The 24,029-nt window shown below is 51.6% G+C and overlaps 3 protein-coding genes across 4 annotated transcripts in view; 2 read left to right on the forward strand and 1 right to left on the reverse strand.

Annotated features, from left to right (window-relative positions):
- LOC126941226 (uncharacterized) overlaps positions 1-1,046 on the reverse strand; it is a 45,011-nt gene extending 43,965 nt beyond the window's left edge. The window contains exon 1 of the mRNA XM_050767586.1: positions 413-1,046. Within this exon, the coding sequence (XP_050623543.1) occupies positions 413-856 (444 nt within the window). The 5' untranslated portion in view covers positions 857-1,046. The remainder of the gene's footprint in view (positions 1-412) is intronic.
- PRELID3A (PRELI domain containing 3A) overlaps positions 1-24,029 on the forward strand; it is a 182,047-nt gene that overhangs the window by 22,894 nt on the left and 135,124 nt on the right. The window lies entirely within an intron of this gene.
- Positions 7-22,256, forward strand: CIDEA (cell death inducing DFFA like effector a). 2 transcript variants are annotated; one of them, XM_050767584.1, is made up of 5 exons: positions 7-105; positions 6,342-6,486; positions 9,135-9,281; positions 18,732-18,913; positions 21,788-22,256. In XM_050767584.1, exons 1-5 carry the CDS (start codon positions 68-70, stop codon positions 21,933-21,935), a joined length of 660 nt encoding a protein of 219 aa, XP_050623541.1. In that variant the 5' UTR covers positions 7-67; the 3' UTR covers positions 21,936-22,256. The 2 variants fall into 2 exon arrangements, with proteins under 2 accessions (XP_050623541.1, XP_050623542.1); XM_050767585.1 differs by lacking the exon at positions 7-105 and adding an exon at positions 479-573.

Genomic DNA, 24,029 nt, shown 5'->3' on the forward strand with positions numbered 1-24,029 from the left:
GGGGCCGCCGCACTTTAAGAGACGGTGCAGGCAGCGAGGCCTCCAGGCCGGGGAGGGGATCCGCGCCATGGAGGCCGCCCGGGACTATGCAGGAGCCCTCATCAGGCGAGTGCCCCCGCGTCCCCTGAGCCCCGCGTTCCCGTGCGCTTCCAGTCGCCCTGCGTTCAGTGCCTCACATTCCCCTGTGCGCCTCTCGTGCCGTACCCGGCTCCGCTCATCCCCCCGCTCCGCTCATCCTCCCGCTCCGCTCATCCCCCCGCTCCCCTCATCCCCCCGCTCCCCGCATTCTCTTGCGCTCCCCGCATTCTCTTGCGCTCCACGACCCCGCGCACACACCCATCCGCCCCGCCGGTGCCCAGGCCGTCCAGCCGCGCCCGCGGGCAGAGCCCAAGCCCGTCCCGCGCCTCCTCACCCTCTTGCAGCTGGGCGCAGGTGCCAGGGGTGGCTCTCGCGAGGTGCGCGGGCGTCTGCAGACCGGGTGACAGCTGACGAGTGGCTGCATCTCTGGCCGCTGCTGCAGTCGCGGGCGCAGAAGAGGGTCCGGTCCCAGGAACCCCGAGCAAAGCCTCCACGGTGCGAGGGGAGCGGACTTCTGGGGGTCCTGGAAATCGCAGCGGGAGCTGGGCGCGGGAGTGGCCCGGGCTTGGCCCCTCCTGGAAGCGCGGGCTCTGGTCTCCGAGGGGAGCCCCCGACCCGCCGGCGGAGCCCGCCAGGTTGGTGGTGCTGGGAGAAGAGCTCCTCCTGCCTCCGGGTCCAAGGGCAGAGACGCTGCAGGGGAGCAGGGGGACAAGGGGCAGGTGGACCCTGCGGAGTCTTCCCTGCGCTTCGCACCCGCTCGTGGTCGAACAGGCGGCATAGGCTATTTTCGTGCTTGGGTTAATCTTCATATCCCAGCAGACCCAAGCCAATTCTTGGTAAAATCCTAAGTCGTTGCGTGGCAGCAACCGTAAAGTATAGGTCTGAAAGGGAGATCGTGTTTCTCTGAAGATCAAGTACCTGAAAAAAGGATAGAGAACCGCTTGCGGGCTTGAAGGTGCAGGCGTCCGGCGGCGCCGGATCCCACCGTGTGCTACGCGTGGCGGGCAGAGAGACCACACGGGTGCAAGGGAGCGTTCCGGCTACAGAACGCGATCTGTGAGCTTCCCATCCCGGGTTCTTAAATGGGAGTTGTAGACTCTGCAGGTTAGAAGCATCTTTCTCTTTTAAAACAAGCCCACGGTACAAGTCTGGGCGCTGGCAGGGGGAGCTGAGAAATACCTGCTTCGTGTGCGGTCGTTAACACGCTTAGGCCTCAAGGTCAGGGCCCTGTTTCTTTTGCGTTCTTCCAGCACCATCCAGCCCACAGTCCCACTTCCAGGAGGTGAGGACTTAGCAGTTTGGATGCGTCCATCCAGTGAATTCACAACACACCGATGTTCCCCCGGTGCATGAGGGAAGGAGGTGTGGGCTGACTCTGCACTAACCAATCCTGGGTGGCCTCTGAGCAGGATTCAGGCTGATCCTCTCCCTGCCTCTGACTATTACAACAACTCATCAAAATCCAAAATGCATCTGTATGGGGTCTCCGTGAGGTCAAGTGTGAAGTGGAAGTGACTTGCTTATGAGCTGTTAACAAATGAAACAATGGGAAACCCTGAGTATCCTAGGACACGTTCCTTCTAGCTTGGCTCCTCCCAGGATTGAATGACTTCACCTGTTAGGGATGAACTGTTGTTGCAGTTCTTTGAAATCCACCTGCTTCCAGGCTGAACTACTGTCATTCTGTGAAATCTGTTTCCAAACTAAACTGGAAGAAAACAATCTGTAATTCTTGTTGAAGGGAAGACGCTTTTTCTTCCCTGCCCTTCTCAAAAAACCCTGTCCGGGCAAAAGAGCCAGAGGCCAGGTCCTAACACATTTGCTAATTGTGCTCTTGCTGGACTTCTGCCTCCTGTCAGGGTTCCTTAATTTAAACCAGGTCCAGGATATCATAACTCTGTCTTTATCAGTAACTACATTTTGCCAAGGAAATAACTTAATCAATGTGCACAATTTCTAAAAATCAGGTACTTGTAGTCAGTGGTGAAACCTTAACCCAACAATTTGTTAGTCAGCTGGAATCATTAGGGGCCTTGGTCCTGAGGAAAGCAGCCTGAGGTCTCACAGCAAAGCTCCAGACATCAAGGAGGTCCACGCGCAGGTTGACGGTCACAGACAAAGTCTGCTCTGTTCGTGTGTCCTGCCAGTGATAACATTCCTGCCAAACGCTGAAGTTGTTATGAAGCTGATACCTGTTATAAACCTCGTGTGAAATGGCTGCTTTCATAGCCATCCAGTACATCTTTCCTTTCCTTGAACAAGGAACTCTAGGTTTGGTGCTGCTATTTCAGTACAAATTTCACCACAGTCTTCTTAGAGACATTACTAAGGAATTAAGTTTGCTGCAAGTGAATCTCATCTTTCTGCTTCTTGAATCTAAATTCTTATTTTAATGAAGCTACAAAGTGTTCAAAGACTTCATGGTCATGTATTGAAAACTTGATAACGTCAAGCTTTTTTAGGGAGCTTGCGAAGAACTGAGCCATGAGCCAGGCAGTCCTTGTCGGGGCGAGTTCATCTGGGGGGCAGGTGCGCTCCCACCTGTGTATGTCACATCCAAGAGCCCTAGGGCAGCCGGGCAGCAGGACGCCTCATCGAGGCAGCACTCGCTTCTCTGCCTCCTGCCATTGACCCCACCACCCTCTGACGCTGTCCCTACAGCTCAGGGACTCTTCTCCAGGCCTGTGGAGCAGTTTCCCAGCCCTCCCTTCTTTCTCCTTTTCTTCCTAATGATGAGACGCAGGGTTCCCTTAGCCATCACTGCCCCCCGAATATTCCTGGGCACCATCTTACCTGTACTGCTGCCCCTCACCCATGACACCAAAACATTTGCTTTGAGGAAGACCTTAATCCTGGGCCCTTTTCCTCCATAGGTGGCATATAAAGAAAGCTTTTTAATTCTCTGTACAGCTCAGGGTTGTTTTACTGGAGAAGAGTTCAGGTCTACTGTCAGTCTGTGGCTTGTTGGTGTATTTCACACACTTTTGGAAGTTGGCGGTGCCTCGCCTCCCTCAGGGCGGAATACAAAACCTTCCCTTCCTGCCCGTTTCTGGAAGACACGCCGTTTCACAGCGTTCTGTGAAGTCTGACTTTTCCTCTCTGGATTTCTCTGAAACAGCCTATTTCCTTAAACAACCTGTTTCCTTGTATCTTCCCTGTTAGAGGTTATTTCCCTTTCCGTTTCCTGCGGTTGTCTGTCCCCACTTTCACAGGAATTGGGAGCGGCGGTTCTCACATGTGGTGTGTCTAAACGCAGGATCCTAGGGCTGCTCAGTGGCCCTGCTTTTAGGCACGGTGCTGATGGCCAGTGACAGAGATGACTCTACTCAGCGGGCTGGAGGTGAGTTGGGTGGAGACGGTGGCTTGTTCACGTAGCAACGGATTCGGTACCTGTAGGCCTGGCGTGCAGAACATCTCATTTAACCACTTTCTGTGTTACATATGAGATGGTCTTGATTTTACATAATTTGACTCAGAAATCACTCGCCTTCCTCTTTGACAAGAAGGTGGGGGTAAATTTCCTGTCCTCAGTGCCCCCACCAGCCTTTCCTCCAGCAATGACCCAGCTCTTGGTTGGGAAATGCTACAGGTGAGAACAATAGGTGTTTTTTCACTGACAATGGCGATCTTGAGGGCAGGTGAAGGCAGGGAGAACCAGAAATGGTTGCCAGCTCTTATCTTGTCAGACAGGTAAAGACCGCAGGAACTTGGAATTAATCATTTGGGCCAGGTCACTGGAGCACAGGTGCTTACGAAGGCGTGAGCATGTTCGTCCAATGAGGAAATGCAGGGCCAGGGCTAACTAGGTCAAAGCTGCGCCTTTGATCACTGGGGCTGCATCTAGCATTGGAAGACATGGACCGTGTTCTCTCATTTCTCTGATTTTGGCCTGGCATCTTTAACTCAGTAAATAGATGGTGTGCTGATAGGTTCTGCGTGAAAGTAGGAAATGCACCGCCAGACCCCATGAGACAGATGCTAGAAGCCTTGTGCAAGACTGCGTTGACCTCCTGCTTTGGGGGCAAAGAGAGGGTGTTTCTTCCTGCTGAGGCCGGGCCCTTCTCTCCTGTGGGAGCCGCCTCTTCTGGCCAGGTGCTGGGTGGAAGCTAGAGCTGGGCTCAGACTCTGGTCTAGCCTTTGCTGCCCTGACGACTCCCTTCCTGCTTTCCCCAGGCCTAGGTTTCACTGTCTGTAAGGTGGATCCCAAGCGGTGCTAACGCAAGTCGCTAGCTCTCACACACGAAGGTTTGGCATCCAGTGGCCCTCGGGCCTTTCTCTCTCTCTCCTTGTGGGGACTTCAGCTCATTTAAGTCTCAGCTGCTGTGATGAGGTGGAGGCGACTCCTGGGTTCTGAATGTGAAATGTAACACGGCCGGTCCTCACCGCCCTCTCCCCCCGGTCACCAGGGGTGAGAGTGTGGGAGAATTCCCCGTGGTGTCAGCACAGCAGTGTTGTTCATGGCATTGTGTAACTGAGAACCCTGCGTCAGTCTCTTAATCGAGGTGACAGTTCAGAAGCTGTGTGCCAGTCCTGGGGCCGTGTTGGGGCACAGCCCGGCTGGGCAAGGCTCTGATTGACTTGGTGGGCCCCTGGCAATGGTGTGTAGGTCATTCTGACAGGTCCGGACCCCAACCCAGCACATATCCCTCCGGCTTGCCTTATTGAAAACAAATTGTGGCCGGGCCCGGCGGCTCAAGCCTGTAATCCCAGCACTTTGGGAGGCCGAGACGGGTGGATCACGAGGTCAGGAGATCGAGACCATCCTGGCTAACACGGTGAAACCCCGTCTCTAAGCCGGGCAAGGTGGCGGGCGCCTGTAGTCCCAGCTACTCGGGAGGCTGAGGCAGGAGAATGGCATAAACCTGGGAGGTGGAGCTTGCAGTGAGCTGAGATCCGGCCACTGTACTCCAGCCTGGGTGACAGAGCGAGACTCCGTCTCAAAAAAAATAAAAAATAAAAATAAAAAATAAAAGCATGCAGTGTAATCATGTGTTGAAGGCAGTTTTGCTTTTCTTTTCTTTTTTTGTTTTTTCATTTGGAGTCTCACTATGTCATCCTGGCTGGAGTACAGTTGTGCAACCTTGGGTCACTGCAGTCTTGACCTTCTAGGTTCATCAGGGCTAAGCAATCCTCTCACCTCAGCTTCCCGAGTAGATGAGAGTATAGGTGCACCACCACACCCAGCTAATTTTTTTATTTTTATTTTTTTATAAAGACAGGGTCTCACTATGTTGCCCAGGCTGGTCTCGAACTCCTGGGTTCAAGCTATCTTCTTGCCTCGGCCTCCCAAAGTACTGGAATTACAGGCGTGAGCCACCATGCCCAGCAGGTTTTGCATTGCTATCAAAAGTTTCATCTGGGAGGCTGAGGCAGGAGGGAGGACTCCTTGAGCCCAGGAGTTCAAGACCAGCCTGGGCAACAAAGTAAGGCCCTGTCTCTACAAAAATACAAAACTCAGACGAACATGATGGCTTGCACCTGTAGTCCCAGCTACTCAGGAGGCTGAGGGAGGAGGATTGCTTGAGCCCAGGATGTCAAGGCTGCAGTGAGTTGAGATCACACCACTGCACTCCAGCCTGGGCAACAGAGCAAGACCCTGTATCTAAAAGGAAAAAAAAAAAAAAGGTAAATGTTTGAATTAATTTTTTGATAAATGAGGACTTACTCCAAAGTGTCCTGTGATGTAAGCCCTGTGGGTCTTTTCTTTCTTGTGATTCCAGCCACAGTTCTGAGAGTGGTTCTGCTGTTCTTGGTTCATCCTAAGTTGATTTCAGAAACTTCATTGATTGCTATAGTGACCAATATCACACTTTTGAATTGATTTCTGGCTCACCCTTACTGTATAAACAGGTAGCTGTATGCACGTGTCTAAGGGCCTTGCTAACTCTGTGTAACTGCTTCATGGTCACTAGAAATCATTCTTTTGGATTTTTTAAATCTCTAAAACCCATGCATATTTGCAGAATATAAGTCTTATTTCTTGTTGGAGTTGAATGCCCTAACCATTCCTTCTCAAAGAGTTTCGGCAAGGACTGGATGTTCTAGTAAAATAGGAATAAAGATGGTTGTGTTTTTGGCTTGATGCGTTACTTGTTTCTTCTTTGGAATTATGTGTACATGTGTATATATAATTTTTAGTAATCCCAACCACTGAATTGCTTTATTTTAGATGCAAATATTAAAAATGCATTAGTTTTATGTACTTTCACACTTCTCATGAGAGACTCTTTTTAAAAAGTTTTACTTTTCACCTCCATTTTCAGGCCCCTGACATTTATGGGATCACAGACTAAGCGAGTCCTGCTCAGCCCACTCACGCACCCAGCTCGCCCATTCCGGGTCTCCAACCATGACAGGAGCAGCCGGCGTGGGGTGATGGCAAGCAGCCTGCAGGAGCTCATCAGCAAGGTGCTGCAGAGCCCGCACCTCTCCCCCCGTCCACAGGGGGGCGCCCTGCACTCACGCGGGGCCATGGTCTTGGGCTCATCAGCAAGGTGCTGCAGAGCCCGCACCTCTCCCCCAGTCCACAGGGGGGCGCCCTGCACTCACGCAGGGCCATGGTCTTGGGCTCATCAGCAAGGTGCTGCAGAGCCCGCACCTCTCCCCCCGTCCACAGGGGGGCGCCCTGCACTCACGCGGGGCCATGGTCTTGGGCTCATCAGCAAGGTGCTGCAGAGCCCGCACCTCTCCCCCGAGTCCACAGGGGGGCGCCCTGCACTCACGCGGGGCCATGGTCTTGGGCTCATCAGCAAGGTGCTGCAGAGCCCGCACCTCTCCCCCGCAGGTCCATGGTCTTGGGCTCATCAGGGGGCAGAGCCCTGCACTCCCCCCCGTCGGGGGGCGCCCTGCACTCACGCGGGGCCATGGTCTTGGGCTCATCACCAAGGTGCTGCAGAGCCCGCACCTCTCCCCCAGTCCACAGGGGGGCGCCCTGCACTCACACAGGGCCATGGTCTTGGGCTCATCAGCAAGGTGCTGCAGAGCACGCACCTCTCCCCCAGTCCACAGGGGGGCGCCCTGCACTCACGCAGGGCCATGGTCTTGGGCTCACCAGCAAGGTGCCGCAGAGCCCGCACCTCTCCCCCAGTCCACAGGGGGGCGCCCTGCACTCACGCGGGGCCATGGTCTTGGGCTCATCAGCAAGGTGCTGCAGGCACTTCTCCCCAGTCCACAGAGGGGCGCCCTGCACTCACGTAGGGCCATGGTCTTGGGCTCATCAGCAAGGTGCTGCAGAGCACGCACCTCTCCCCCAGTCCACAGGGGGGCGCCCTGCACTCACGCGGGGCCATGGTCTTGGGCTCATCAGCAAGGTGCTGCAGGCACTTCTCCCCCAGTCCACAGCGGGGCGCCCTGCACTCACGTAGGGCCATGGTCTTGGGCTCATCAGCAAGGTGCTGCAGAGCACGCACCTCTCCCCCAGTCCACAGGGGGGCGCCCTGCACTCACGTAGGGCCATGGTCTTGGGCTCTAAGCCAGGGCCAGCACAGAAAGGTCAAGAAAAGCTGCATCTCACCAGGAGGAAACGGGGAGAGAAATTGGGAATGACTGCTGGTGGTTCTGGAGTTTCTTTTTCTTTTTCTTTTTCTGTTTTTTTTTTTTTTTTTTTTTTTTTTTTTTTTGAGACGGAGTCTCGCTCTGTCGCCCAGGCTGGAGTGGCCAGATCTCAGCTCACTGCAAGCTCCGCCTCCCGGGTTTCCGCCATTCTCCTGCCTCAGCCTCCCGAGTAGCTGGGACCACAGGCGCCGCCACCTCGCCCGGCTAATTTTTTGTGTTTTTAGTAGAGACGGGGTTTCGCCGTGTTAGCCAGGATGGTCTCGATCTCCTGACCTTGTGATCCGCCCGTCTCGGCCTCCCAAAGTGCTGGGATTACAGGCTTGAGCCAGCGCGCCCGGCCTCTTTTTCTGTTTTTGAGACAGGGTCTTGCCATACCGCCCAGGCTGGCCTCAAACTCCTGGGCGTAAGTGATCCTCCCACCTCAGCCTCCCAAGTGCCTGCCAGTTTCTCTCTTGGCAGTGGTGGTGAAAGTGGCGTAAAATTGATTGTGGTGACAGTGGTCCAACTCTGTGAGCATACCAAAACCAAGGCTCTGTATACTTTAAATGAGTGGATCGTATGACATGTGAATTATATATCAATAAAGCTGGTTTTAAAAGGGGAGGAAAAGAAAGAAGGAGAAACAGCAACTTAAAATCATCAGACCTTCTCTTGGCCTCAGAGACTCTGAGAGTAAAGGTTAGGTATAAATGATCAAGGGGAACATTACATCTCTGTACCATAAAACATTGAGGTACAGAGACAAAAACCTTAAAACAGTCACTAATGGAGAATGTCACTTTGTTTCTTTGACAAGGGAGGATGCAGGGATGGAGCCGGCTTTGGAAGTCTGGGTTTAGTTGTAAAGGCCGGGATCTAGAACAGTGTCCTAGACCACCAAATAAGGAAAAACCCTAGCCTCTCAGGGAAGCGTAACTCAGACTCAGGCACCCATGGAAATGAGAAACAAGCATCCAACACACAGTCTCTGAAGCAAGAGAGATGCTCAGCTATGCACATGACGCTGTGGCTCTTATAGCAGCAAACATGCAGGAGTTTTGTTTTTATTCATCAAAATAAATAGGTAATCTTAGAAATTACTAATATTATTTAATGTAATCATTATCTCATGTATCTTAAGAAGACAGATCCATTAAAAATCTTAACTTCCTGGCTGCATGCAGTGGCATGTACCTGTAGCCCCAGCCACTCCGGAGGCTGTGGCAGGAAGATTGCTTGAGCCCAGGAGTTCGAGGCTGTGATGCACTATGGTTGTGTCTGTGAACAGTCACTGCACTCCAGCCTCGACGGCATAGTGGGTCCACATCTTAAAAAGAGCATTCTTCACTTCCCTGCTTCCGAGCAAAGACTGAGTCATAGACACAAGTCAAGGTTACCTTTACCATTAAAATTTTGTCAAAATCAGCCAACAGTTCTGAAAACTGTAACTTAATAAATGTCATTGGATGGTCATATGGAAATATCTGGCTTCACTCCATTTCTCTGATGCGTTGCCCACCTAGACTCTGGATGCCCTGGTCATCACCACTGGACTGGTCACTCTGGTGCTGGAGGAAGATGGCACCGTGGTGGACACAGAAGAGTTCTTTCAGACCTTGGGAGACAACACGCATTTCATGATCTTGGAAAAAGGACAGAAGTGGATGCTGGTAAGCAAAAACACTGTCACCCAAACAGCTACTCGGTAGACTTTTTACCTACAAAGTTCACGCCCTACTTGGCTGCTGACTTGTCCACATTCTTTTTTTTTTTTTTTTTTGAGACGGAGTCTGGCTCTGTCGCCCAGGCTGGAGTGCAGTGGCCGGATCTCAGCTCACTGCAAGCTCCGCCTCCCGGGTTCACGCCATTCTCCTGCCTCAGCCTCCCGAGTAGCTGGGACTACAGGCGCCGCCACCTCGCCCGGCTAGTTTTTGGTAGTTTTAGTAGAGACGGGGTTTCACTGTGTTAGCCAGGATGGTCTCGATCTCCTGACTTCGTGATCCACCCGTCTCGGCCTCCCAAAGTGCTGGGATTACAGGCTTGAACCACCGCGCCCGGCCTTTTTTTTTTTTTGAGACGGAGTCTCGCTCTGTTGCCCAGGCTGGATGGAGTGCAGTGGCGCGATCTCGGCTCACTGCAAGTTCCGCATCCCAGGTTCATGCCATTCTCCTGCCTCAGCCTCCTAAGTAGCTGGGACTACAGGCACCCGCCACCTCGCCCAGCTAATTTTTTGTATTTTTACTAGAGGCGGGGTTTCACGGTGTTAGCCAGGATGGTCTCGATCTCCTGACCTCATGATCCGCCCACCTCGGCCTCCCAAAGTGCTGGGATTACAGGCGTGAGCCACTGCGCCCGGCCAACTTGTCCACTTTCTAAATATGCACTTTGTATTCACCTAACAACTGGATCCACTGCCCTCAAAGGAATTCTTACAAGTGTTTCTAGGAAACTTAGTCTCTCTGTGAACTGAGACTATTTGACATAAAGCAAATAATTCCAAGGAACAGGTTTTGGCCAGTGAGTAGCTACAGATCCTGTAAAATGCACAGAATTGACTTGGCAACTCTTCATCATCTCTGTTCTTAGAAGGCTGGAAAATTAACACCGTCAAGGAAGTTAGGGAGAGGGGTGTGTGTGCATGCGTGCACATGTGTGAGTATGGAGATTTAGAAAAGTAAAGAGACAGAATGAAGACTTCGGTCTCTGGGAAAACTATAGATAATATGGCTCAAAAAACGTTCTCTGTATAAAATGCCTAAAAATGTAAAGCACAATATCAAAATATATCTTCATATAATAAACTGATCTCCAAGAAAGAGAAATCCTCAGTGCTTAAAATTTTGTGAGGCCAGCATCCAGAGAGGAACGCGCACACTGAAGCTGGCAGTTCCCCGGGCGTCTCCTCTGGGGTTCCCCCACCTGTGAGCACCCACTGACCTCAGGGACAGATGCTGGGAGGACAGAGACAGCCTCCAGCTGACACAAAGTCGGGGGTGAGATTCGAGGGTCTGCGTAAAGCCCGGGATCTTAGAGCTCTCTCCTGGGAATTTCGGCCCCAAGCTGCCCTCATGAGGGTTCAGGCATTGCTGAGTCCCAAACCCCTAAGCTGAGAGTTCGGTTTTCAGAGATCTGGGGGAGCAGCATCAATGGAGGGGTTTGCTCATTGGATTCTCTTTGCTGCAGCCCCATTTCCAGGGTGGAAGTGCCCCAGGTAACTAGCAGGAGCTCAGGCAGTTCCCTTGGGATGAACGTCCATCCTGGCCTCAAAGAGTTTTCATTCCTAACGTTCTCACAATGCAAGTTCACAGTCAAAACACTGAACGTAAGGACTCAGGCGCCACATTCATGAGAGTAAGCAGAAGCGCCGGGCGCAGTGGCTCAAGCCTGTAATCCCAGCACTTTGGGAGGCCGAGACGGGCGGATCACGAGGTCAGGAGATCGAGACCATCCTGGCTAACACAGTGAAACTCTGTCTCTACTAAAAAATACAAAAAACTAGCCAGGTGAGGTGGCGGGCGCCTGTAATCCCAGCTACTCGGGAGGCTGAGGCAGGAGAATGGCGTAAACCCAGGAGGCAGAGGTTGCAGTGAGCTGAGATCTGGCCACTGCACTCCAGCCTGGGCGACAGAGCAAGACTCTGTCTCAAAAAAAAAAAAAAAAAAAAGGCCGGGTGCGGAGGCTCAAGCCTGTAATCCCAGCACTTTGGAAGGCCGAGACGGGCGGATCACGAGGTCAGGAGATCGAGACCATCCTGGCTAACACGGTGAAACCCTGTCTCTACTAAAAAAGAAAATACAAAAAACTAGCTGGGCGAGGTGGCGAGCGCCTGTAGTCCCAGCTACTTGGGAGGCTGAGGCAGGAGAATGGCGTAAACCCGGGAGGCAGAGCTTGCAGTGAGCTGAGATCCGGCCACTGCACTCCAGCCTGGGTGACAGAACGAGACTCCATCTCAAAAAAAAAAAAAAAAAAAAAAAAAAAAAAGAGAGTAAGCAGAAGCAATAAAGTCAGGCCTGCCAGGACGGCAGATGTTGGAATCATCAGATACAGCGTATGAAATTAGTGTACTGAAAATGCTCACCTAAGGCTAAATTTGACTGACTAGATAAATAAATAAATAAATAAAATGCTCAAAGAAGCATTAAAAAGTAAGAATAGCCCGGAATTGAAGACCAGCCTAGGCAACATAGCAAAACCCCAATCTCTACAAGAAAAAAAAAAAAAAAAAAATTAAGAATTAGCTGGACAAAGGTGGAGATCGAGACACAGTGAAACCCCGTGAAAAATACAAAAAATTAGTCCTAGCTTTGTAGCAGGAGGCTGAGGCGGGAGGCGGAGCTTGCAGTGAGCCGATCACTTGAGCCTGGGAGGTGGATGCTGCAATGAACTATGATCGCACCACTGCACTCCAGCCTGAGAGACAGAGCAAGACCCTATCTCCAAAAAAATAAAAAATAAGAAAAAACCAGCCTAAGCAACATGGCAAAACTCCATCTCTACCAAAAAATACAAATATTAGCCTGGCATAGTGTGCATGCTTGTAGTTCCAGCTACTTAGGAGGCTGAGACGGGAGAATCACTTGCACCTGGGAGGCCGAGGCTGCAGAAAGTCATGATTGCACCGTTGCACTCCAGCCCCAGGGACAGAGGGAGACCCTGTCAAAAAATAAAAGTAAATTAAAAAGGAACAAGAGATAATAAGAACTGACTACACAGATTTGAAATAATCAAATAGAATTTTTGGAAATGAAAAATATAACAACTAAAATCAAGTAAATGGAGACTCAAGTTAGACAGAGCTGAAGGTAACGTTAAAAGATCTGAAAGATGTTGCCTGTGATGTAACACAAAGCAGTAGAGGTGGGGAACACGAAGGATGTTAGAGACCAGACTGAAATCTAATCTCTTCCTTTTTGGCATCCTCAGGTAGGGAAGGATTTTTTTAAAACAAGACACAATGCGCAAGTCTCTTTCTCTCTTTTTTTTTTTTTTCTTTTTTTGAGACGGAGTCTCACTCTGTTGCCCAGGCTGGAGTGCAGTGGTGCAATCTCGGCTCACTGCAACCTCCGCCTCCTGAGTTCAGGTGATTCTTCTGCCTCAGCCCCCCAAGTAGCTGGAACTACAGGTGTGTGCCACCACACCCGGCTAATTTTTGTATTTTACAAACTTTAGCCCCAGAGATGGGGTTTCACCATGTTGGCCAGGCTAGTCTCGATCTCCTGACCTTGTGATCCACCTGCCTCAGCCGCCCAAAGTTCTGGGATTACAGGCGTGAGCCACCACACCAGGCCAACACAATGCACAAGTCATTTTTTTAAAAAAAGAAATCAATTCATTTAAGAATGTTGTCCATCAAAAGACACTATAAAGGAAGTAAAATAAGCCATGAAATGGGGAGAAGGTGTTTTCTTTTTTTTTTTTTTTTTTTTTTTTTTTTGAGAGACGGAGTCTCGCTCTGTCGCCCAGGCCCGGAGTGCAGTGGCCGGATCTCAGCTCACTGCAAGCTCCGCCTCCTGGGTTTACGCCATTCTCCTGCCTCAGCCTCCCGAGTAGCTGGGACTACAGGCGCCCGCCACCTCGCCCGGCTAGTTTTTTGTATTTTTTAGTAGAGACGGGGTTTCACCGTGTTAGCCAGGATGGTCTCGATCTTCTGACCTCGTGATCCGCCCGTCTCGGCCTCCCAAAGTGCTGGGATTACAGGCTTGAGCCACCGCGCCCGGCCTGAGAAGGTGTTTTCAACATAACCTGATAAAAGATTAGTATTCAGTAAATGTAAATAACTCATATAAATAAATTATGAAAACAACAAGTAATCCAATTTAAAAATGAGCTAAAGAAGCCACACACGGTGGCTCACACCTGCAATCCCAGCACTTTGGGAGGCCAAGGTGGGAGGACTGCTTGAGCCCAGGAGTTCGAGACCAGCCTGGGCAACATAGCAAGACTTTGTCTCTACTAAAAATGAAAAAAAATTGGCCAGGCGTGGTGGTGTGCACCTGTAGTCCCAGCTACTTGGGAGCTGCGGCAAGAGGATTGCTCGAGCCCAGGAGTTTGAGGTGGCAGTAAGCTGTGATCAAGCCCTTGCATTCCAGCCTGGGCGACAGAGCAAGTTTCAAGATAAAAAAAAAAAAAAGGAGGGAGCAAGAGACAGAGACAGGCATCACCACAATAAACAATGATACCATTTTTACACCATTAGATGTGGTATTGCCAGATTCTTGATTTTTTTTTATTTTTAAGATATAGGGCAACACACTCCTCTACTACCGCCAACAGCCACTTAATACAACAATATGCTTCATCTCAGAGAGTGAGGCACAGACCATGACCCAGCAGCAGCTTTCCTGGGCATGAACCCGAGACTCCGACACCGCCACGTCAGCAGGTGTGTGTCAGAGCGTCCACAGCAGTAGTGCAAGTGGTGAGAGCAAACACTGGAAACAAATCATGTACCCCTGCAGTACACACGTGTGCCCAACAGCGTACTTCTAAGTAAATAGGCACAAATAAACTATAATGTGGTCCCTGAACAGAATGCTCTTCAGCTGTGGAAATGTGTGAAGTTCAGCTACAGGCATCCATGTGGATACACATCAGCTATGCTGAGCAAAAGATCACAGGATAATACAGTAAACAAGGCGTCCTCAAACTTTATCTCAGGACCTCTTTATGCTCCTAAAAATTAATGAGGACACCAAACGGCCTTTGGCATGATCTCGGCTCACTGCAACCTCTGCCTCCTGGGCTCAAGCAATTCTTGTGCCTCAGCCTCCCAAGTAGCTGGGATCACAGGCAAGCCACCACCACGCCCGGCTAGTTTTTGTATTTTTAGTAGAGACAGAGTTTCACCATGTTTCCCTGGCTGATCTTGAACTTCTGACCTCAAGGGATCCACCCGCCTCAACCTCCCAAAGTGCTGGGATTACAGGCGTGAGCCACCACACCCAGCTTGTATCAATAAACTCTATAGACATCTGCCAATCAGAGGTTCTGAACTCCAGAGACTTTGTCCCTTGGGGGACATTTGTTAATGTCTGAAGACATGTTAGACTATTGCATCTAGTGGGTAGAGACCAGAGACGCTGCCAAACATCCTACAATGCACAGGACAACCCCAACAGCAAAGACTTCTCCAGCCTCCAGTGTCAGCAGTGTCAAGGGCGAGAAACTATAAGCTATAGATAGATATAGATATTCCCAGCAGTCAAAATTGTTTTTTGTTTGTTTGTTTTTTGAGACGGAGTCTCGCTCTGTAGCCCAGGCTGGAATGCAATGGCATGATCTTGACTCACTGCAACCTCCGCCTGCTGGCTTCAAGGGATCCTCCTGCCCCAACCTCCTGACAAGCACCTGCCACCATGCCCAGCTTTTTTTTTTTTTTTTTTTTTTTTTTTTTTTAGTAGAGATGGGGTTTTGTCATGTTGGCCAGGCTGGTCTCGAACTCCTGACCTTAGGTGATCCACCTGCCTCGGCCTCCCAAAGTGCTGAGATTATAGGCGTGAGCCACTGCCCCCAGTGGTTTTTGTTTTGTTTTGTTTTGTTTTTAATGTGTTTGCTTTTTGTTTTGAGACAGCCTTGCTCTGTCGCCCAGGCTGGAGTGCAGCGGCACAATCTCAGCTCCCTGCTACCTGGACCTCCTGGGCTCAAGTAATCCTCCCACCTCAGCCTCCCAGGTAGCTGGGACTACAGGCATGTGCCACCGTGCCTGGCTGATTTTTGTATCTTTTTGTAGAGACAGAGTTTTGCCATGCTGGCCAGGCTGGCTTCAAACTCCTGGTTTTAAGCTCCTGAGCTCTAGCGATCCACCACCTCTGCCTCCCACAGTGCTGGGATTACAGGTGTGAGCCACCACGCCCAGCCGATATTCAAAATTTAAATTGTTTGGAAGTTACTAATGAGCGTATTTTTTGAAATAAATTAAAATTCAGAAATTTTAAAATAGGTATTAAATCCCAGCACTTTGGGAGGCCGAGACGGGCGGATCACGAGGTCAGGAGATCGAGACCATCCTGGATAACACAGTGAAACCCCGTCTCTACTAAAAATACAAAAACTTAGCCGGGCGAGGTGGCAGGCGCCTGTAGTCCCAGCTACTCGGGAGGCTGAGGCAGGAGAATGGCGTGAACCCGGGAGGCGGAGCTTGCAGTGAGCTGAGATCCGGCCACTGCACTCCAGCCTGGGCGACAGAGCGAGACTCCGTCTCAAAAAAAAAAAAAAAAAAAAAAAAAATAGGTATTAATTCATTAAAAGTAATAACCCAATACAGATTAACTGAACTCACATTTTTTCTTTTTTTCTTTTTTTTTTTTTTTAAGATAGTCTCGCTCTGTCACCAAGGCTGGAGTGTAGTGGTGCGATCTCAGCTCACTGCAACCTCCGCCTCCCAGGTTCAAGCGATTCTCCTGCCTCAGCCTCCCAAGTAGCTGGGATTACAGGCGCCCGCCACCACGCCCGGCTAATTTTTGTATTTTCAGTAGAGATGGGGTTTCACCATGTTGGCCAGGCTGGTCTGAGCTTCCCAAACGCGTTTCCCGGCTGAGAGCTCGCTGGCGCCCCCAAGAGGCCGCCGAGAGAAAACAGCCTCAGCTTTGATTTTTTTTTTTTTTTTTTTTTTTGGTGGGGGGAGGGTTTTTTGTTTTTGTTTTTGTTTTTCTGGTGGTGGTGGTGGTGGTGGGTTTTTTGTTTGTTTGTTTGGGTTTTTTTTTTGTTTGTTTGTTTGTTCGTTTGTTTTGAGATGGAGCCTCACTCTGTCGCCCAGGCGGGAGTGCAGTGACGTGATCTCGGTTCACTGAAACCTCTACCTCCCTGGTTCAAGTGATTCTCCTGCCTCAACTTTCTGAGTAGCTGGGATTACAGGCGCGCACCACCATGCCCGACTAATTTTTGTATTTTTAGTAGAGACGGGGTTTGGCCATGTTGGCCAGGATGGTCTCAAACTCCTGACCTCAGGTCATCCGCTCGTCTCCGCCTCCCCAAAGTGCTGGGATTACAGGCGTGAGCCACTGCGCCCAGCTTCAGCGTTGATTTTTTTTTTTTTTTTTTTTTGAGGCAGAGTCTCGTTCTGTCGCCCAGGCTGGAGTGCAGTGGCCGGATCTCAGCTCACTGCAAGCTCCGCCTCCCGGGTTTACGCCATTCTCCTGCCTCAGCCTCCCGAGTAGCTGGGACTACAGGCGCCGCCACCTCGCCCGGCTAGTTTTTTGTATTTTTTAGTAGAGACGGGGTTTCACTGTGTTAGCCAGGATGGTCTCGATCTCCTGACCTCGTGATCCGCCCGTCTCGGCCTCCCAAAGTGCTGGGATTACAGGCTTGAGCCACCGCGCCCGGCCCAGCGTTGATTTTTAAAGTGAGAAGAGGGAGCTACAACTGCTTAGAAAAAGATGAGGAAGTCAACCTCACCCAAGAGTCCACCTCACAAAATCTTATTTTCTATTTCCTTCTTTTTTTTTTTTTTTTTTTTTTTTTTTTTGACAAGGTCTGGCTCTGTCATCCAGTCTGGAGGGCAGTAGCGCAATCATAGCTCACTGCAGCCTCAACCTCCTGGCCTGTTCGAGGGGTCCTCCTGCCCCAGCCTCCCAAAGTGCTGAGACTACAGGCATGAGCCGCTGCGCCTGGCCACAAAATCTTTCTTGAAAGACAAATTCAAGTCAAAGACAAATGCCTGGCATTTGTACCTTGGGGCAGCTTTGCTCTCTTATATTTTTAAAGTGTCACAGGAGAGAGAGCTTTTAGGAGACAGATTCCCAGTCCACACATACCCCAGATCTATTCAAACAAATTCCGTATGATCCGAATTAGAGGCTGCAGCTGGAACCACAGGTGGGTTTGTCTGTATGGTGGAATGGGAATAAAGAAGGCTGGCCACAGTGAGGAGGGTTTGGGTAATTTTAAGGGTGTTTACGTTTTAAGTTCCTATTCATGAGGTCACTGTCGTTAGTGAATTTACCATTCACAGCTTCAGCGGCTCCCAACCCCAAAGGCTCACAAGACCTGAATTTGGGTCACGAGACCCGAATCCTGAGTGCTGCAAGATCTGTATGTGGCACAAGCCACTCAGGAAGAACCTCTCCTGGCCTGGCATTTGTACTGGGGGTGGCTTTGCTCTCATATTTTTAAAGCATTTTGTGGGGAAAATTCTATTCCGGTGCTATTTATAAACCTGGGGATGTGCAGAGACTGTCTCCTCCCACCCAGGGGGTCTCCCTCCACCCGGGGGGTCTCCCTCCCACCCGGGGGGTCTCCCTCCACCCGGGGGGTCTCCTCCCACCCGGGGGGTCTCCCTCCACCCGGGGGGTCTCCCCCCACCCGGGGGGTCTCCCTCCACCCGGGGGGTCTCCTCCCACCCGGGGGGTCTCCCCCCACCCGGGGGGTCTCCCTCCACCCGGGGGGTCTCCTCCCACCCGGGGGGTCTCCTCCCCACCCGGGGGGTCTCCCTCCACCCGGGGGGTCTCCTCCCACCCGGGGGGTCTCCCTCCACCCGGGGGGTCTCCTCCCACCCAGGGGGTCTTCTCCCACCCAGGGGGTCTCCCTCCACCCGGGGGGTCTTCTCCCACCCAGGGGGTCTGCTGCATGGCTTTGGGCTGTCCCATGGAGTTTGCTGTCATCCCGGGGATTATTAAAACACAGGGGTGCTCTGGGAAGGTGCCCACTCCCCCCTCACTTCAGCCATATGATTCTGGTACTTTCCACCCAGTAGCCCCTGTAAAATTGAACCAATGCTGCCTGCTTCTCCATTACCATCACTGTGTTATGGTGATGAGATGAGATTCTCTTGTCACCAGGTAACCATGGTGGCCTCCAGGGCATGTCGGTCCCCACCACTCATCAGAGCACAACTATCCACTGAGCAACGGGGCCCTAAAATCCAGGCCCTGATGCCACACCAGAGTCACCCTGCGTCCCGAACTGAAGGCAGATTAGGAAGAGATGTCTCGTGGCTAATCGAACACAGTCACAGTGTGTACAAATAGGTCCTGCCAAAAGCATCTCTCCATCAATTAGCCACGGAGCTGCTCACAGACCTTAAACAGACATATAGGAGAACCTGAAGCTGGCATAAGAGCGGAGTGATGATGTGGGAGGGTTAGGAAGGCTCCTGAAACCTGCCCCTCCCCCCATTGTCACAGGGCAGCAAGCACATCCCCACTTGCTCACCACCGAAGAGGTCGGGAATAGCAAGAGTCACCTTCGACTTGTACAGGCTGAACCCCAAGGACTTCATCGGCTGTCTTAACGTGAAGGCCACCATGTATGAGATGTACTCCGTGTCCTACGACATCCGGTGCACGGGACTCAAGGGCCTGCTGAGGTAACACACTCCAGGGGTCACCTCCGGGGGTCTGGAGACTGCACAGGTGCGGCACGGGCAGCGGGTCCCCACCCTGTTCCTCTGGGCTCCCAGGCTGGCTAGCACTGGTAGGGGCACTTGGAGTCATGTTGTCTGGAGCAGGTCACCTCTTACCCCACAAGCTCATTTCACACAACAGGAAGTCTCAAGCCAAAACAGATTTGTTTCTTCCAAAGACTATTAACTATTCATTAGAAACAAAAGCTAAATAATAAATATAAAGAGAAACCACATTCATTTTAAGAAACCACACTCATTTTAGAGCCCTTAATTCTAGGTGATGACAACTAAAATCAGAGCCATGGAGGTTGTGCCAGGTTTGTATAGAGCGGCCACCTAGACCCTGGCAAATCACACGCTTCCTGTACCCCTGATAACTTCAGCCTCACCAGTAAGGCGGCATGGGCATGTGTCTTCTCCACATAATGCCAGGGCACCGTCATCCCAAAGACGAGGGCCAGGCTGGCTGCACAGCATCCCAGGAGAGAGAACTTTTAGAAGAGAGATTCCCGATCCAACCATACCCCAGACCTATTCAAACGAATTCCGTGTGATCAAAAGGAGCCTTCCTGGGTGTTCCTGCTCCATAACCGGGTGGCACCCCTGCCACTGAGCCTGGGACTGAGAGAGACACCAGCAGTCCCTGCTCTAAGGAATCAGCTGTGTGACCTTTCACAGACTCCTTAACTTCTCTGAGCCTTGCTTTTATCTTTAAATGAGAAGGTTGGTCAGGTGTGGTGGCTCACACCTATAATCCCAGCACTTTCGGAGGCCGAGGCTGGCAGATCACTTGAGGACAGGAGTTCGAGACCAGCCTGGCCAACATGGTGAAACCCTGTCTCTGCTAAATATACAAAAATTAGCTGGGCGTGGTGGCAGGTGCCTGTAATCCCAGCTACTTGGGAGGCTGAGGCAGGAGAATCGCTTAACCCCGGGAGGCGGAGGTTGCAGTGAGCTGAGATCCACCACTGCAGTCCAGAGTGGGTGACAGAGCGAGACTCTCTCAAAAATAAATAAATAAATAAATAAAAATTAAATAAATAAATAGAATGAGAAGGTTGCTTCCAAGCTCTTTACGATTGCCAAGGCTCTAAATACACCTATTTCTACTCCAGTAAATTGATCGTTGATCCTTAAAGAACTAATCTCTGGAGGGAGTGGATGGGAGAGCGGCTAACTGCAGTAGAAAGGTCTTCGAGTTGAAAAGTTTTGCACCTGCTGCCATTCCAGTGCCCCCTGCACATCCCCCTGGGCAGGGCCGCCCGTTTCTCTTTGAGGGTGTTGGTTCCGTGCCCCGTGGCCTTGACAACTGCCCTGATCTGCGCTGAGCACAGCAAAGGGGAAATGCTCTCCTCTCAGGGGTCTCCCGGCCCCACCTGCGGTGGGACAGGGTGTGTGGCTTCTCTGTGGCCTCAGTTTCCCATTCAGAGCCATCAGTGGCTGACTCTAAACTACAGTCACTGTCACGTGTTGGAGTCTTGACTCCCAGGAGAGCTTCGTTTTTTTCTTTTTGCCGGGATAGGAGAAAATTGTTTGACACTTGGATTTTAAAAGTGAGGCAAGCAAGAGATTTACAGCTGAAATAGGTATAATGAAGAAAGCTAACCTCACCTAAAATTCCGCCTCAGCAAAATCTTTTTTTCTTTTTCTTCTTTTTTTTTTTTTTCTTGAGACTGAATCTCACTCTGTTGCCCAGGCTGTAGTGCAGGGGCGCGATCTTGGCTCACGACAAGCTCCTCCTTTCAAATTCAAGCAATTCCCGTGGCTCAGCCTCCTGAGTAGCTGAGATTACAGGCACCACCACACACTCAGCTAACTTTTGTATTTTTAGTAGAGACGGAGTTTCACCGTGTTAGCCAGGCTGGTCTCAAACTCCTGGCCTCAGGTGATCCACCCACCTCGCCTCCAAAAGTGCTGAGATTATAGGCGTTAACCACGTGCCAGGCCCTTTTTCTTTTTTTAAAGAAACAGGGTCTCACACTGTCCCCCAGGCTGGAGTGCAGTGGCACAATCATAGCTTACTCCTGCTTCCAACTCCTGGGCTCAAGCAGTCCTCCCACCTCAGCCTCTGAAAATGCTGGGATTATGGACGTGAGCCACCACACCTGGCCACAAAGTCTTTCTTGAAAGACAAGTTCAGCCTTCTTGTTACTAATTTTATTCTCTGATGGATCTGATGACACTGCAAGCAGCCACGGAACTCACAACAGCCCCACACTGGAGGCACCGCCTGCGGGGACCCTGTTGTGGGTGGTGGGAGCAGTGGACCCTCCTGATGAGACAGCTGCCCAGGCTCGGCTATCACATCCCCATGGGCTCGGCCACTACTGAATGTCCTGCTACTACCTTAGGAAGGGAAGGGGTTTCAGTATCAGGGTCCCTAGAACAGCCCAGCAGCCACTACTACCTTAGGAAGGGAAGGGGTTTCAGTATCAGGGTCTCTAGAACAGCCCAGCAGCCGAAGCCCAGGACGCAGCACACCTGTGCAGGTGCGGCCATCTGCTCCGCACAGAGCTTGCCGGCCACTCAACAAGCAGGCCATGCTTCAGCTGGCTCGTGGGAGCCATGCTTTTTGGGGTGGTCTTGGGCCAGCAGCAGGGGGTCCCCAGGGAGCTCACAGAGACCTGCTCCCGGCCAGACCCACTGCTGTGGCAGCTGCATCTGTGCCAGCCTTGGGACACGTGTGCCCTGACACTGCTCAGACAGCCACGCTCTAAATGTGAGCCTGGCCTCCTCCGAGTGCCTTTTGGTGGGGGAGTGAAGTATCCCCATCCTGTCTGTTTCTCACTTGCCCCAGATCCCAAGCTAAAGCCTCCCGATCTCACTCTGTCACAGGAGCCTGCTGCGGTTCCTGTCCTACTCCGCCCAGGTGACGGGACAGTTTCTCGTCTATATGGGCACATACATGCTGCGGGTGCTGGATGACAAGGAAGAGCGACCATCCCTCAGGTCACAAGTCAAGGGCCGGTTCACGTGTGGATAGGGATGCAGGCTGTTGCGGGCTCTTGAGCCAAACACTGGGTTTCATTTGGCTCAATGATGAGTGTTGAAGATGTTTTTATGTTCTGAGCCACATGCACTTGTAGGCACTGGTCACGCCCGTCAGGAGCAGTGCCCGGGAAAGGAAAGGGTCTGGTGGTACATGAAGTCGGGGCAGTGGGCAGGGTACCCTGGGGGGGAGGCGTGGAGGGCCCCGGGGGCCATGGGAAGGGACCACGCAGCAGGCGTGCCCAGGAGCAGTGTGCATGTGTCGAGCCATTTGGTCCGTCATCTCCTGCAATAAACTCATCGCAAGAATGACCTTGTGTATGATACTTCTTGCATCTCCTTTATCTCTCAAAAGAGCAAAAAAAAAAAAAAAAACCTATCAGAACAGCAAAAAAAAAATAATTTACGTAGAAGCAAAACTCATCCAGGAATATTCTAACAGATATAATCCCTCATAAGTCTTTATTAGTGCTACAAAAATAACAAGCTGCAAAATGTTGTTGTATGTTTTTTTCACATATGAATCTTTAGTGGGCTCAGAGGGGCCCTCATACTGAAGGACTCAAATTTTGGAGGTCTTCAAGGACTTTTTTACTTTCTGCTTGTGAGAATGAAAGGACTTTACTTTTTTAGCCTCCTTTTTTTTTTTTTTTTTTTGAGACAGGGTCTAGCTCTGTCACCCAGGCTGGAGTGCAGCAGGGTGATCTCGGCTCGCTGCCACCTTGACCTCCCTGGGCAGAAGCCATCCTCCCACCTCAGCCTCCTGAGTAGCTGACATTACAAGTGCATGCCACCACGCCTAGTGTTTTAATTTTTGTAGAGATATGGGGTCTTGCTATGTTGCTCAGACTTGTCTGAAACTCCTAGACTCAAGAAATCCTCCTGGCTAGGGAGGGGGGACCCCCTCATATGGAAGCAAGAGCGGACCTCAGGCCCCAAAGCAGGAAGCTCTGGGCTACACCTTGTCCCCTCATCGGATGCCCTGGTTTACACCTCATGCTGCAGACACAGCAGCTGGTGGCTCTAGCAGATGCTAGAAGAAAAATCTTTCCCGATTAAGAAATGATGCCTTGGAGTCCTTTTCCTTCCCTAGCCATCAGCTCTGGCCATGGAAAGACACCACAGTGTGTCCTGGAACCCTAGAGGAAGATAAACTCTCCCGTCCCCTCCCCCGTTCCCGGGGCTCCCAGCGGCTGCTCGGCCGTTCCCGGCCTGGACGGTCCTCCCTTCACGGACAGTTTGCAGTCCCCTTTGAGAGGCCCCGTGACCAGCGTCTGCCTGAGTCCTGGGCTCTCACTGTGTCTAAGCCAGTTCTTGCAGAAGCTGGGCCAGGCCCCACAGCAGGACAGACAAAAGGAAAGGAGGTGGCGTTCCTCGAAGCACAGGCTCTTCTTTCACATCACAAAAAAACAGGCACTTCCAGTATTGTCCCTTCTTTCCTTCCAGAATGAGCTGCTGCTGCTGGTAGAGCAAGGGTTACAAAGACTGTTCAGACAGCCGTCTGCTGTGATTTCAAAACATTTCCTATATAAGGAGCTCCTGACAGCCCTGCCCCCTCGGGCCAGCAGGAGAGGAGGTGAGGAGGGCTGCAGCCAGGCGTGTGGCTGGCCTGGCCGAGGGGCGCTCACTCCTGCCTCTCACTGACTCTAGGCTTTCGTCACTTCCCAAGGATTCCACCAGCCTGGGCAGTGACTGCCTGGCTTCCAAAAAAGGAATTTTCACTCCAGTGCCTGATCCCGTTGACTCAGCCACTGCCCTCACTCGCTGGGAGGCCCTAGGCCTGCGTCCAGATGGTAGGGCCCAACCTGTTTGAAGGGAGGAACTGAGGAAGGAACAGGCCTGGCCTTCTCCCCATAGGAAGGGGGAGGAAATTCAGAAGGACCCCTTGGCATTTGGGAACTTCTGAAGGAGCTGCGGCCCACCTCCTCCCTGTCTCCTGTGCCCATGATTCACGGGGTAGCCTGGGACGGAGCAGCCTCTTTGCAGAACCCTCAGGGAGGCTTCAGGCCTCAGGGAGGAGGCAGCAAAGGCTGGTTTTGCTGTCGTCAAAGGCTTCTGGGGGCCCTTGGCCAGGAAACTGGCGGAACTG

The sequence above is a fragment of the Macaca thibetana genome, chromosome 18, assembly GCF_024542745.1.
Source record: "Macaca thibetana thibetana isolate TM-01 chromosome 18, ASM2454274v1, whole genome shotgun sequence".
In the NCBI taxonomy this organism is placed as follows: domain Eukaryota; kingdom Metazoa; phylum Chordata; class Mammalia; order Primates; family Cercopithecidae; genus Macaca; species Macaca thibetana.